At 45.0% G+C, this 13,702-nt stretch overlaps 1 protein-coding gene across 5 annotated transcripts in view; it reads right to left on the bottom strand.

Annotated features, from left to right (window-relative positions):
• SPATA18 (spermatogenesis associated 18) overlaps positions 1-13,702 on the bottom strand; it is a 36,722-nt gene that overhangs the window by 10,339 nt on the left and 12,681 nt on the right. For 3 of the 5 annotated variants that reach the window (XR_009259587.1, XR_009259586.1, XM_058722608.1), the window contains exons 2-7: positions 11,296-11,401; positions 11,071-11,186; positions 9,094-9,197; positions 6,623-6,718; positions 2,934-3,185; positions 640-904 (exon numbers count right to left, since the gene is read on the bottom strand). Coding sequence is in view for 3 of the 5 variants with exons in the window: in XM_058722608.1 (XP_058578591.1) it covers positions 640-904; positions 2,934-3,185; positions 6,623-6,718; positions 9,094-9,197; positions 11,071-11,186; positions 11,296-11,401 (939 nt within the window). In the remaining 2 variants the exon portion in view is untranslated. Of the gene's footprint in view, positions 1-639; positions 905-2,933; positions 3,186-6,622; positions 6,719-9,082; positions 9,198-11,070; positions 11,187-11,295; positions 11,402-13,702 lie in introns of those variants that run through there. The other 2 variants (XM_058722609.1, XM_058722610.1) reach the window with 2 other exon arrangements.

Genomic DNA, 13,702 nt, shown 5'->3' on the forward strand with positions numbered 1-13,702 from the left:
ATAATGCTGCTGTCCCACCAGCGTTTTGTTTTGTTTTTAAATATTGACTGTTCTCATTTGTCAGAATGGACTCCTACTGGACTCATTTCTCCTAACGGGCTCTTAGAACGAATATGTTTGCTTTGGGAATTAAGGATTATATACGAGCACTCTTAATCTGCCCTATTCAAGTAGCTGATACTCCAACAGGTTCAGTAACTACTCTCAGTTAAGTAAACAGAAGAGTTAGCACAAGCACAGCCTTCTGATTGTCCTGAGAACAAAAGATCAACCACGTGATAGCCATCAGCAGTAACATCTCCCCACTGGTGCAGGTAGGCACACATTGGAAATTTCAGTGCAAATCAGCGCAGCATATACTCATTTGAGATAATCCTGTACTTATGGATATTTCTTCAACAAGTATCTGGTCGATAGAAATATCAGTATATCTGAATAGTTCGTGATTGTGAAAAACTATGCATCCCCAATATCTGCCAAGGAAGAAAGGAAGGCAGGAAGCCAGCCAGCCAGCAAATGGACATGCCGCCCTCCTCCCGCGACCCCATGTTCAACCAGCCCTCCTAGGCCGTCCTGTTCACAGCTGTCTCCCCGCTGCGCCCCAGGGCCTCTGCGCGCAGCCACCGCAGCGTCACCTACCACGGTGGCGACATAGATGATCCGCTGCACCGTCTCAGCTTTGTCGATGCAGCGTCGAAGCAAGCACTGTGCATCCAGGCGGGCCTGGGAATAGGCGTCGCTGAACCGGGACAGGAGGGCAGCCTTGCGCGCCACGCTGGAAGCTTTGGCGCGGTTCGGCGACGGGCTCCTGACCTTGGCCACTGCGGTGGAGGGGCTGGCGGAGCGGCTGCGGCTGCGGCTGCGGCTGCGCGGGGCAGGGCTGGGAGTGCGGCTCCGGACCGACCTGTGCACAAGCAAGAAGCAGCCAGAGAAGCAGTCTGACGCACGCCTCCCTCGGTCCTGCCGCAGGCGCTGCAAGATACCGGGAGGCCCGCGCCCGGCTGCGGGCCCGGGAGAGCCGCTGTCTCGGCGACCTCTCCGCAAGGCGTCAAATACGCGCTCGGACGCTCTGTATCTGCGTGGTGAGCTCGCACCTCATGTTATCCTTTAAGCAGCCCCGCGAGGTCAACATTGATTGTGGGCCATTTTGCAGCTGAGGAACTCGAGGCTCCGAAAAGTTAATAGGGTCCCAAAGTAAAGTAACACCGCTAGCGAGAGCCGGAGTTACAGAGATCAGCTTGTCAGTGTTTCTTACCCCAACCTTGGGGCACTAGCATATCCGCAGAGGCCTTATGGTATAAAACGGGATGGACACTGAACAGAGAGAAAGATCTGAGTTCTCTTTCCATAGCAGTGGGACCGTTTGCACTCATCTCGTCTCTCCAAAGCCTAAAGTTTTCACCTACAGCATGTTCGCCCTATTTCTGGGCAGGAGTGGGGGGCTGAAAGAGGCGGTGAGCTAAAACAGGGGGACGTACTTGGTGAATGGTAGAGCCCTGTTATCAGTGAAACGTATTGCTATCAAGTATAAATTGTCAAAGGAAAGGGGCCCCCAGAGAGAGAAGTGTTACAGAAGAAACCGTGAAGCAAACGGTAATACAAAGCCCTCTCTGAAGGTGGAGAAGGAAGCTGTTGCTTCCTTCTGTCAATGGCAGTCTGTCTGACGATTTCCATGGTGCAAGAAATATTCCCATGGTGGCCAGTTTCAAGCTGTTAATGTGACATCACCCCGAACTGGGAGTTATTAGGCAGAAATGCACAGAATCAGTTCCTGGGGGGCAGTACAAGCTGGTGCCACCACAACATAACAGAGTGACTCTCAAAACTGGAGAACTAAGGTGGCATTTAGGGGAATGGGGACCAGGTGTGGGAGTGGTTTGCTAGCCTGAGTCAGGCCACTCCGTGGGGCTGAGGGAGGTTGCAGGTGTTAAAAAGAACAACCAGGGGCGCCTGGGTGGCGCAGTCGGTTAAGTGTCCGACTTCAGCCAGGTCACGATCTCGCGGTCCGTGGGTTCGAGCCCCGCATCGGGCTCTGGGCTGATGGCTCAGAGCCTGGAGTCTGTTTCCGATTCTGTGTCTCCCTCTCTCTCTGCCCCTTCCCCGTTCATGCTCTGTCTCTCTCTGTCCCAAAAATAAATAAAAAATGTTAAAAAAAAAAAAAAAAAAAAAAAAACAACCAGGGGCACCTGGGTGGCTCAGTGGGTCAAGCATCTGACTTCGGTTCAGGTCATAATCTCATGGTTTATGAGTTCGAGCCCTACATTGGACTTTCTGCTGTCAGTGCAGAGCCTGCTTGGGATTCTCTGTCTCTGTCTCTGTCTCTCTCTCTCTCTCTCCCCCCTCTCCCTCAAAATAAATTAATAAACTTAAAAAAAAAAAAAAAAGAACAAGGAAAAACGCTCCAAGACAAACATCCTGTTTTGTCCTCAGTTAACTCTGAATGACGGGTCTTAGCATTCTGTCCGTCAGTAGAAAGGGATATCACAAGAACACTTACCTACACGCTCCATGAAACAGAGTGAGATACAGCAAGTAAAGTGACAGGTCGTCATCCCAGAGAGAGGACTCCCAGGTCTCAGAGAACAGGACCCTCATATCGGGGAACATTCTTTCAGCCAGGGCACCACCCATACATTACAGCCCCACCCAAATCGGCTTTCAAGCCAAAGAACTTTCCCCTCACATATCTCTCAGTTTCATTCCTTGGGCTTCAATGTCAGCCCCAAATTAACTGGTGCTCGAGCTCTGGCAATCCAGGAGGCATTTCCTCTCTCTGGAAGGGTGCAGTTCGAGCACACAATCCCTTCACAATTCAAAGTTTCCCGGATTGGAGGGGTTTGGGTTCAGGCTGTCATTTCACGTTTTTTCCCAGCCACCCTTGGACCACTACCGAAAGGAGCTTAAATGAAAAGATCTATAAGAATTTGTCCCACCTTCCTTGGAGTACAGCTTTTTCAGCAGACAAAACCGCTATCTCGTCCTTCAGCATCTGGAGCTGTTTCTCATAATCGGATATCACTTCGGTCCGGTGTTCTGTGCTCCTCTTGTCCAGGACCCGCTGCTCCAACTTCCTCTGCTCTGAGGTCCTGGGCTCCGAGCTTCTGGAGTCCACACTCCAGTGCTCTGGGCTTCTGTGTTCTAAGTTTTTGTGGCGGCTTTCCTCCTGGGCCTGAAGAGATTTAAGCCTGCAAACAAAAATCAAGGTGGAGGGGCGCCTGGGTGGCTCGGTCGGTTAAGCGTCCGACTTCAGCTCAGGTCATGATCTCACAATTCTCACAGTTCGCAGGTTCGAGCCCCCACAATAGGCTCTTTGCTGACAGCTCAGAGTCTGGAACCTGCTTCAGATTCTGTGTCTCTCTCCCTGTCTACTGCTTCCCTGCTCGCACTGTGTCTCTCAAAAATAAATAAATGTTAAAAAAAAATTTTTAATAAAAAAAATAAAGGAGGAAAGAAAAGAGAGGGAGGCAGGGATGAGGAAAGGTAATAACAACTGGCATACCTAATGACTGAGGCTGCTCTGCTTAGTATGCCCGTTACCACATTGCACAACTCCGATGGCAATACACAGGCACAAACACAAATCAGAAAAGAGCAGAATTGCCAGGGTCAGAATGCCACCCCCCTCTGCCACTTGCATGAAAAGAGATTGCTGAAAAAAGAATATGCACACAGATCCTCCAGCAAAAGCAGAGTGCGCCTATAGTCCTCCTGTTCTACATTTGGCTGCTCCCACACAGAACTCTGGAAGCACTTGACCTTCCAAACCTAGGGCCAGGAGCTGGTCTTATCTTCATTAGCTCTTTGACTCTCTGAACAGATGGAATATGGGGGGGGGGGGGGGGAGGTGTGGAAATAACAATAGAGATTGAACAAGACTCACAATACTAGGTGGAACAGAGAACTTGTAAAAATAATGTATTCTAGAAACAAAGCTTCAGAAATACAATTGGCATTCTTATAAAGATAAAAACAGGTGTGACTAAAACAGTAGCAAAGCCACACAAAGACTGTGCTGTGATGAAAAGGACAGTGATAGAAGGTGAAAAGACAAAGGCTAAGATTAAGAGGGAGGCAAACCGTAGGGCGCCTGGGTGGCTCAGTCGGTTAAGCGGCCGACTTCGGCTCAGGTCATGATCTCGCGGTCCGTGAGTTCGAGCCCCGCGTCGGGCTCTGTGCTGACAGCTCAGAGCCTGGAGCCTGTTTCAGATTCTGTGTCTCCCTCTCTCTGACCCTCCCCCATTCATGCTCTGTCTCTCTCTGTCTCAAAAATAAATAAACGTTAAAAAAAAAATTAAAAAAAAAAAAGAGGGAGGCAAACTGTAAGAGACTCTTAAATACAGAGAACAAGCTGAGGGTTACTGGAGGGCAGGGGAGTAGGGGGATGGGCTAAATGGGTGATGGGCATTAAGGAGGGAACTTTTCAGGAAGAGCACTGGGCGTCATATATAAGAGATCAATCACTGGGTTCTACTCCCGAAGCCAAGACTACGCTGTAAACAAATAATTGAAAAAATAAAAAATAATGCCAGAAAAACGAGAGAAGTACACAGAGAAGCTAGAAATGTAATAGCAGAATTAAAAGCTGCACTGGCACAACAGTAAAGAACAGAATCGCTGCTACTGGAAATCACTGAGTTATATGATCACAGAATTTGAGAAGGTCTTTCAAATAGGAAATAAGAGATGAAAACCAAGGCAAGAGGGGAGATAGAAGTGGAAAATTGACAACTACTCCCAGCTATAGTGTGGAGGTGTTCCTGAAGAAATCAGAACAATGGAACATGTTTGAAGGCAACAGAAAGGTATTGTGTGTGTGTGTGTGTGTGTGTGTGTGTGTGTGTGTGTGTTAATACAACTCCCACTTCCTTTCTGGGGGGAAAAATCAAAAATAATATCAAGGAAGCTATATCACCTTACACCTGTCAGAATGGCTAGAATCAAAAAGACAAGAAAGAACAAGTGTTGACAACGATGTGTGGAAAAAGTAAGCCTTGTGCATTATTGGTGAGAATGTAAACTGGTGCAGCCAGTGTGGAAAACAATATGAAGATTCCTCAAAAAATTAAAACTTGCAATACCTTATGATCTAGTAAATTCCACTAGGGGGTATTTGCCCAAAGAAAACTAAACATTAATTTGAAAAGATACATGTAACCCTATGTTTATTGCAGCATTATGTACAATAGCCAAGATATGGAAGCAACCAGAGTGTCCACTGATAGATGAATGGATAAAGATGTGGCATATATATATATATATATATATATACACACACACACACACACATATATATGTGTTATATATATGTATATATATACAACACATATATATGTATATATATATACATATATATGTGTTGTATATATATACATATATATGTATATACACATATATATTTATATATATATTTATATATATATGTATATATACACACACATATATATATATTATATATGTATGTATATACACATATATATTTATATTTATATATGTGTATATATATATACATATGTATGTATACACACACACACACACACACACATATATATATATATATATATATATATATAATGGAATATTACTACTCAGCCACAAAAAAAGAACTAGATCTTGCCATTTGTGACAACATGGATGGGCCTAGAGAGTATCATTCTAAGTGAAATAAGACAGAGAAAGACAAATACCAGAAGATTTAACTTATATGTGGAATTTTAAAACAAACAAATGAGTAACAAACAAAAAACAGTAACAGACCATAAATACAGAGAACACACTGGTGGTTGTCAAAGGGGAGAAGGGTGGGGCAATGAGCAAAGGGCAAAATAGAACGACCCTCCGACCCAGCAATTGCACTACTAGGTATTTATCCAAGGGATAGAAGTGTGCTGTTTGGAAGGGGCACATGCACCCCCATGTTTATAGCAGCACTATCAGCAATGGCCAAAGTATGGAAAGAGCCCAAATGTCCATCAATGGATGAATGGATAAAGAAGATGTGGTATATACATACAATGGAGTATTACTCGGCAATCAAAAAGAATGAAATCTTGCCATTTGCAGCTACGTGGATGGAACTAGAGTGTGTTATGCTAAGTAAAATCAGTCAGAGAAAGACAAGTATCATATCACTTCACTCATGTGGAGTTTAAGAGACAAAACAGATGAACATAAGGGAAGGGAAGCAAAAATAATATAAAAACAGGGAGGGGGACAAAACAGAAGAAACTCTTAAATACAGAGAGCAAACTGAGGGTTGCTGGAGGAGTTGAGGGTGGGGGACGTGGGCTAAATGGGCAAGGGGCTTTAAGGAAGACACTTGTTGGGATGAGCACTGGGTATTATACGTAGGGGATGAATCACTGGGTTGGACTCCTGAAATCATTATTGCACTATGTGCTAATTAACTGGGATGTAAATTTGAAAAACTAAATTTAAAAAAGAAAGAAAATGTTCTATAGTAGATAGGTAATGTTTTTGTGGTAAGCGAAAGTATGTAAAACATTAATAAAAATATCGCTGCCTTTTCTTTGTGAATAGCTTCTTTCATATTGTAACGAAGCACCAAAAAGCTAAACTCAATGATCAGAGGCTGCCATAATCCTGTCTTTTTTTTTTCCCTTACTGCTTTCTTAGCTGATTTATTTCCTCCTCTGCAGCCAGAAGGGATATGGCCGATCTGTTCTTGGTTTCTTCAAGAGTCTTTTCAGTTTCAGCCAGACTGTAAGAGAAATCAGTATAACTAAAGACAGATTTTCCAAAATCGGCAGACTTTCTGAATCAAGATATAGGTTCTCCCGGGAACTTTTGGCATATGATATAAATTGAACATAAACAAGATCAAATTGTGAGACATCTGCATTCAATCAGATGCTATTGCAAATATTATGATGTACGTGTATGCACAAACATGCTAGTATTCTTTTGAATGTCAGACACAAAGACATTACAGAGCTACTACCACTAAAAGACTAGGTAATAATTATTAACATTAGACTATAAAGGACAAAGAAAGTTGTTCACCTCCTCCTTCTCACCCTCCTGATTCATCTGCTCTAATTACACCAAATCCTCAGTCTGTGTCTCCCCGTAAGATCTCCATTTCCTGCAATAGACTCATGCTAATTTGCAATATACGAATACCATTTTCTGCAGTGTGCTCATTACTTTGCACCGCAGAGTTGCGTTTGACTTAATTGTCCCTGACTTCCTAAATATGAAGAAAACATTATTTGCCCACCTACAAAGAAAGTCTTCCACAATCACACTTAACTACCGAGCATTCCATGTCATCCTGCCTCTGATTCGCGCCACGTATTGAGCACGAGTTTCCTGAGTTTTCAACATAGCTAGGTCACTGTTAGTTTCAAGGACTCTCTCCATTGTAGGCAAATCATAATAAATCATATATGTCTTTAGGTCTATCTAAAATTAAAAAAGAAATGGGAGTGTGCGGATGACATTGGATGGAGACCAGTGGTTCTCAATTAAGTTGCCCTAGTCCAGCGAGAGATCATAGGTTGGCAAAGGTCTCTTGACTTCTCTGACCCTACTTCCCTGTAATATCCAGGCTCTTTCCTCATAGTCGTCCTGGGGCTAAGAGAGTGCAATTGCTATCTACACTCACACCTGTCTTCTTCCTTCCCTTTAGATGGAAGAAGAAGGGTCCAACACTGGGATTCTCCCCTAGACAGTGAAGCAGATTGAGAAATAATGAGCTAGTGGGATTGCTACCAAGTCCCCACAGATCCCAGCCAATCAGGCAATAACAGGAGGTAGTGTGATTACCCAACATTCCTTTGGGTCTCCTCCTCCTACTCCTCTCCTAACAAGAACCCACTCATCCTATGAATGCCCATGCAAATGCCACCCTTGACTCTCTCGAGCAAAGTGTGTCTCCTTTTCTCCTGAGACCTCCAACACTTGGTTTACACAGTCTCATTACAAACATACCATGAACTACATAAGGGCAAGAACTTTTTTTTATTCACCTTTTTATCCCCAGCACCTAAAACAATGCCTGTAACAGAGTAGATATTTTTCAAGATGAAAAATGAATGAATGAGCAAAATGTCTAAAATCTTTAAAAAAAAAAAAAAGCCAAAGTAGCAGTAACTTCACAATGAGGCTACTGGAGATTGAAAGGAAATTGCTGTGATTTCATTCACAGGTGAATATGTTACAGGTTTTTTTAAAGTATACGTGGAGAGAAAAGTGAACATTTTTGTCCAAAGAAGATGGCAGAAAATTAAAAGAAGCAAAAATACCAAGAAAAGAAGGAGAATATGAAAAAGGAATAAAGTAGTGATTTTTTTTCTCTTAAGACACAGCACACGGGTGTGTACACCTGTACGTGTACATACAAGAAAGTATACATGGTAATTTGTCAGCTTGAATGATATACAGAGAGAAGAAAGGGAGATACATTCATGAGCCAAGCATTACTTTAAGCAAGTTAACATATTTTTTTTTAATTAGGGATTTATTCATTCATTGAGAATGTACCACGTGGCAGGCATGATGTTGAGTGATGAAGATACAACAAGAATAGCGGATAGCAAATATCAGAAGAACAAATACAAGACAGCACCCCTTTGGACCTTCCAGCCAAGTGGATCATAAACGTGCAAAGAAATGTTTTAACGTTCCAAATGGTGGTAAGTGCTAGTCTCAGATCATTGTGAAAGAGAACTACAGAGGGGGAAACGAAGACCTTTCGATATACATGGTCACAGACAGACTCTGAGAAAAATCTCCTTTCAGCTGAGACCTGAAAGATAAAGAACGAGCTATGCAAAGAACCAAAGGAAGGCTTCCATGTTCATGAAGGAGCGCAGGCAAAGGCTTCAGGGTGAGGAGTAGACAACAGACTAGGAGAGGAGACCTTGGCAAGAGATGAGGGTGGAGAGAGAGGTAGGGCCCCCTCCTCTCTCTCTCTCTTTCTCCTTCTCTCTCTCTCTCTCTCTCTCTCACACACACACACACACACTAATTATTTGCACATGTCTACATTTTACAAGAGCCATTATTTTCCCTTTAAACTTAAAAATTAAGAACAATTCTTCTTGGAAAAAAGATAACTTGCATTCCTCTTACTCGTCTTGAACCTGGTTGAGTTGATTACGAGTTGAATTCAACTCAGAGTCTAATTGCTGCATGTCCCGATCTCGATCTTTATGTCTCTCCTTATCAAACGTGTCCTGGAATGATACACAAATCAAAATAGGCTTGAATACAGGAAACAGCATGATGGGTTGCGACACATTATGCTGAGCCAAAGAAATCAAGCAGCAAAGAACACACGTGGATAGGTCCATTTATATGCAGTTCTACTGCAGGCAAAATTAATTTAGAATGATAAAAATCATGGGGCGCCTGGGCGGCTCAGTCGGTTGGGTGTCCGGCTTCAGCTCAGGTCATGATCTCACAGTTCGTGGGTCCGAGCCCCACGTCGGGCTCTGTGCTGACAGCTCAGAGCCTGGAGCCTGCTTCGGATTCTGTGTCTCCCTCTCTCTCTCTGCCCCTCCCCTGCTTGTGCTCTGTCTCTCAAAAATAAATAAATGTTAAAAAAAAATTTTAGAATGATAAAAATCAGAAGAGTGGTTGCCATGGGGGAGGAGGGAGATGATTGGGAAGTGACACAGGGAATGCTCCGGAGAGATGGAAATGTTTTATAAATTAATAGGGTGTGGGTTACATGGATATATGCACTTAGCAAGCTATGGATTTCATTGCAGATAAACTATACCACCATATTTTATTACACTTCAATTTTTTAAAAATACATTGAAATATCATCCCATGTCTTTATGCTCAGAATAACACCCATGGGGTAAAAATCTAAGCGGCACAGGAAAATCCTCAGGGGTGAAAAATTTGCTTAATAACAACTGACGTCTATGGAGTACTTACCCTAGGTCAGTGGTTGCTGCATGTTTATCACATTGAATTTTCAAAATGGCCCTAGCGGGTCAGCAAAAGCATTGTCCCCATTCAGCAAATGAGGAAACTAAGACATGGAAGGTTAGATAACCCACCCATGACCATAGAAGAACAACCAGAATTCTACCCAGTGACCTCCAGGCAGGAAACTTTCCACCATGGCCTCTTAAGGCTGCCAAGAAAAGCCTGCTCTAAATGCTTTCATTTTAGAAAAGAACTTATGTAAATGCATATAAATATTTAAAATCACAGGGCGCCTGGGTGGCTCAGCCGGTTAAGCGGCCGACTTCGGCTCAGGTCATGATCTCAGTCTGTGAGTTCGAGCCCCGCGTTGGGCTCTGTGCTGACAGCTCAGAGCCTGGAGCCTGTTTCAGATTCTGTGTCTCCCTCTCTCTGACCCTCCCCCGTTCATGCTCTGTCTCTCTCTGTCTCAAAAATAAATAAACGTTAAAAAATTTAAAAAAAAATAAAAATAAATAAATAAATAAATAAAATCAAGTTGACTAATATTTAATGATGCCAATGCCTTAAACGAGTTATATATTCTCTTTCCAGCGTGGGGCTTCAACTGTTCCAAAGCTGACACTTTTCTCACAGAAATCACCAGCATCAATCGCAAATTATGATGCCCTTTGTCAGCCTCTGAGAACTAAGTTTTCTTTTCATGTTGGAAGTTTTCCATCAGTGTTATTTCACTCTTTCAGAACAGGGAGCTTTCCCCATCTGGTGGTCTCTTTCTCTTCTGAGGCCCCATGGTACCCCAACTGTCGGTGTGACTACTTTGTCATCCAAAAGTTCCTATTTAATGCCTAGTGTGGGCAATGTCCTACATGTAGGACATCACCAGTCCCTTTTTACAGCTGAGGAAGCAGAGGCTCATTCATTTGTCTGCGGTCACCCCACTGGTAAGTAGGCAACGCTGAGATTTGAATGCAGGTCTGTTTGAAGAGACACCTCAACCCGTTATGCCGCACACGACTATAAACAGAAACTCACCTTTGGTACCTGTGTCCTAATCCCCTAACTACAGCTGAGTCCCCCACTGGGTAAAAGCTGTATCTTCTACATGTCTGAGTTCCCAGAGCCTGATCTGGGTGCTGAAAGTCAAGGGTGATCCTTTAGCGTGCCTACCTGTAAAGAGGGGACCTTGCTGTCAACAGTGTTTCCCAGGGAAGCAGCAGTAAAGGAGGCCTCCAGCCAAGGCAAAAGGCGCGATTTGATTATTTCCACACCATCATTGTGTCCTCCTAAAAGAGTGCACAAATCAGGTCAGCGAGAGAAGTTTAGCCACACAGGGAGAGAGTACAGAGAAGAGAAACAAAAGAAGGGAGACGGGGAAGCACAGGCCATTCTCACCTTCTTGGGCAGCCGTGGTGAGGATCCTGAAGAGTTGTCCTTGCACTTTGGAAATTTGTTCAATGAACTCAAGGCAACGATTGAGATTTTGATCACATGTGTTTGTCTACAAAGCCAAAACAGAAGATCAGTGCAATTCCTTCCCCTTCCGGGACCCACCGCAGGTAGACAGGGGCTACCCTGACTTTACGCAGGGGCTGCCTCGCTCTGGTGGGCTCCCACGTACAGAGACCGCCATGTGTTGACCAAAACCTGTTTCCCTTTCCTCCTGGGCGCACAGCTAGATGGCTTTCCCCAGCTTCTCTAGCAGTCTGTGCAGCCATGTAACTGAGTTCCGGTCAAGGGGACAGGAAGTGATTTGTGCCACTTCAAGGTGTGACCCAGAAGAGATGGCGAAAGAGATGGCCCAGGCCACATGGCACATGCAGACTAGTAGGGGAGGGAAGAGTGTAGACAGTTACACACAGTGGAATAGTAAGTCTCACCAGACCAGTGAGCCCCAGGTCTACTCCAGAGCCCATGGTCTCAGAAGATTGGGGAAGACTTCTGAGAGGAAGTGAAATCTAGCCCAGGAGACGGTGGGCAGACATGGGGAAAAGGGCAGTTCCAATGGTTGTGAAACAACAGAACATGAAGAAGCCAAGAGGTGGGCCTTTAACTATTATTCTGCTGTTTTCATCTCCTTGGTGGGTTTTTACCATTTCCTCACGAGACAAACCTCTCATTGATTCTAACACTAAAGGAAGGAACACAGCTACAAGGAGCAAACAAATCACGTGGGTGTAAAGAGGCATAGATTTATGTGTTATCGCCAGCCACGGTAAGGCACGAGCAGTGGGTCCCTCCTGGGCGCCACAAATCCCAAGACGGGAAGCAGGGTGTGAAGACAATTAGAAACCAGAACAAAGGGGCGCCTGGGTAGCTCAGTCAGTTAAGCGGCCCACTTCGGTTCAGGTCATGACCTCACAGTTTGTGGGTTCGAGCCCCGCGTCAGGCTCTGTGCTGACAGCTCGGAACCTGGAGCCTGCTTTGGATTCTGTGTCTCCCTCCCTCTCTGCCCCTCCCCTGCTCATGCGCTCTCTCTCTCTCTCTCTCTCTCTGTCTCTAAAAATGAATACATATTAAAAAAAAACAAAAACTAGAACAAAGAGGAAAAGTTTAGATAACCTGCAGGCAAAAGGCTACAGGTCAAATGCATACGTGTATCAACAAGAGAAGTGGTTCAGACGGGCAGTAAGCTCCTTGTGGACAGAGGCTGTGCTGGCCTGGTCGCTTATGGCACTCCCAGCCCTGCATTCTATGGTCTCTATGGTCAAACCCAGTAAGTACTAGACGGAAAAATGACAAGAAGACTCACACCCTCTGTGTTTATTGCATACCTCCCACACACCGGGCAGGGTCAATGCTTTGCATACATAAGCTCGGTTACCCCCACAACGCTACACTGTGAGGTAGGAGTACCACTGTTAGCATCCCCATTTTCGGATGAGAAAACTGATGTGCAGAAGGGCTAAATAACTTGTCCGAGGTTACCTAGCCAGGAAAATGGCAGACCTGAGACTGGAGCCCAGGCAGCCTGTTGCAGAGCCCATGCTCTTAAGATCATGAGAAGTGCCGGGAGCAGAGGGAGGACAGGATGATGTGACACGAGTGAATGGGGAGGGCCAGCAGGAAAGGCCTCCCTGAGGGGGAGATACAGAGCCAAGTCTGGCCGCGGATTCCTGAAGGAAGGCTGTGCCACACTGTGGAAACGGCAGGGGCAAAGGCCCCGCGGCAGAGGCAGGAACAACTTAAGCCACCTTGGGAACCAAAAGTAAGCGCGTGTGGCAGAAACACCGAAGGTGAGAAGGGTTGGCAGGACAGACCCTAGAGGGCCAGGGAGGAGTTTGGATGGCACGGACTCACTGCAACCTGGGTGCCACCTCTGGTTTACGTCCATGCCCGGTGGATAGCACATGGGGACAAGCTCTATTGTGGCGCCTATTTTGGACGCAGCCATTTGTTTCTGTCTCATCCTTCTATCCCCCCTCTCCTAAAGACACTAGGAGCTCATTTAAAAAATTACTTGGTCTTTTGCCTGTTTGTATCAGTTGCCGCTAGCATGCATAACAAATGGAAGGGCCCCAAAATATTTGACAAATGAATGAATGAAGGAATGAATAACTTAACAGCGTAAATATTGACATAATCAGAACGCTTGGAACCTACAGCTGAACAGCTGTGTCCGTCCCTCCCTTGTTGAACCAGCTGCTCCTTGACCTTGCTGTTTCATTCCTGCACTCATCACAGTGAACCTGTTGCTTGCGAACAGCCTTTCGCCCTCTGGCTGGGTCATTCCATATGCTAAGTGGACAGAGAATGGGGCCCGGGGGTCCAGCAGACCTGAGCGATTATCTCTGCTCTATCA

This window comes from Neofelis nebulosa, chromosome 3 (genome assembly GCF_028018385.1).
Source record: "Neofelis nebulosa isolate mNeoNeb1 chromosome 3, mNeoNeb1.pri, whole genome shotgun sequence".
In the NCBI taxonomy this organism is placed as follows: domain Eukaryota; kingdom Metazoa; phylum Chordata; class Mammalia; order Carnivora; family Felidae; genus Neofelis; species Neofelis nebulosa.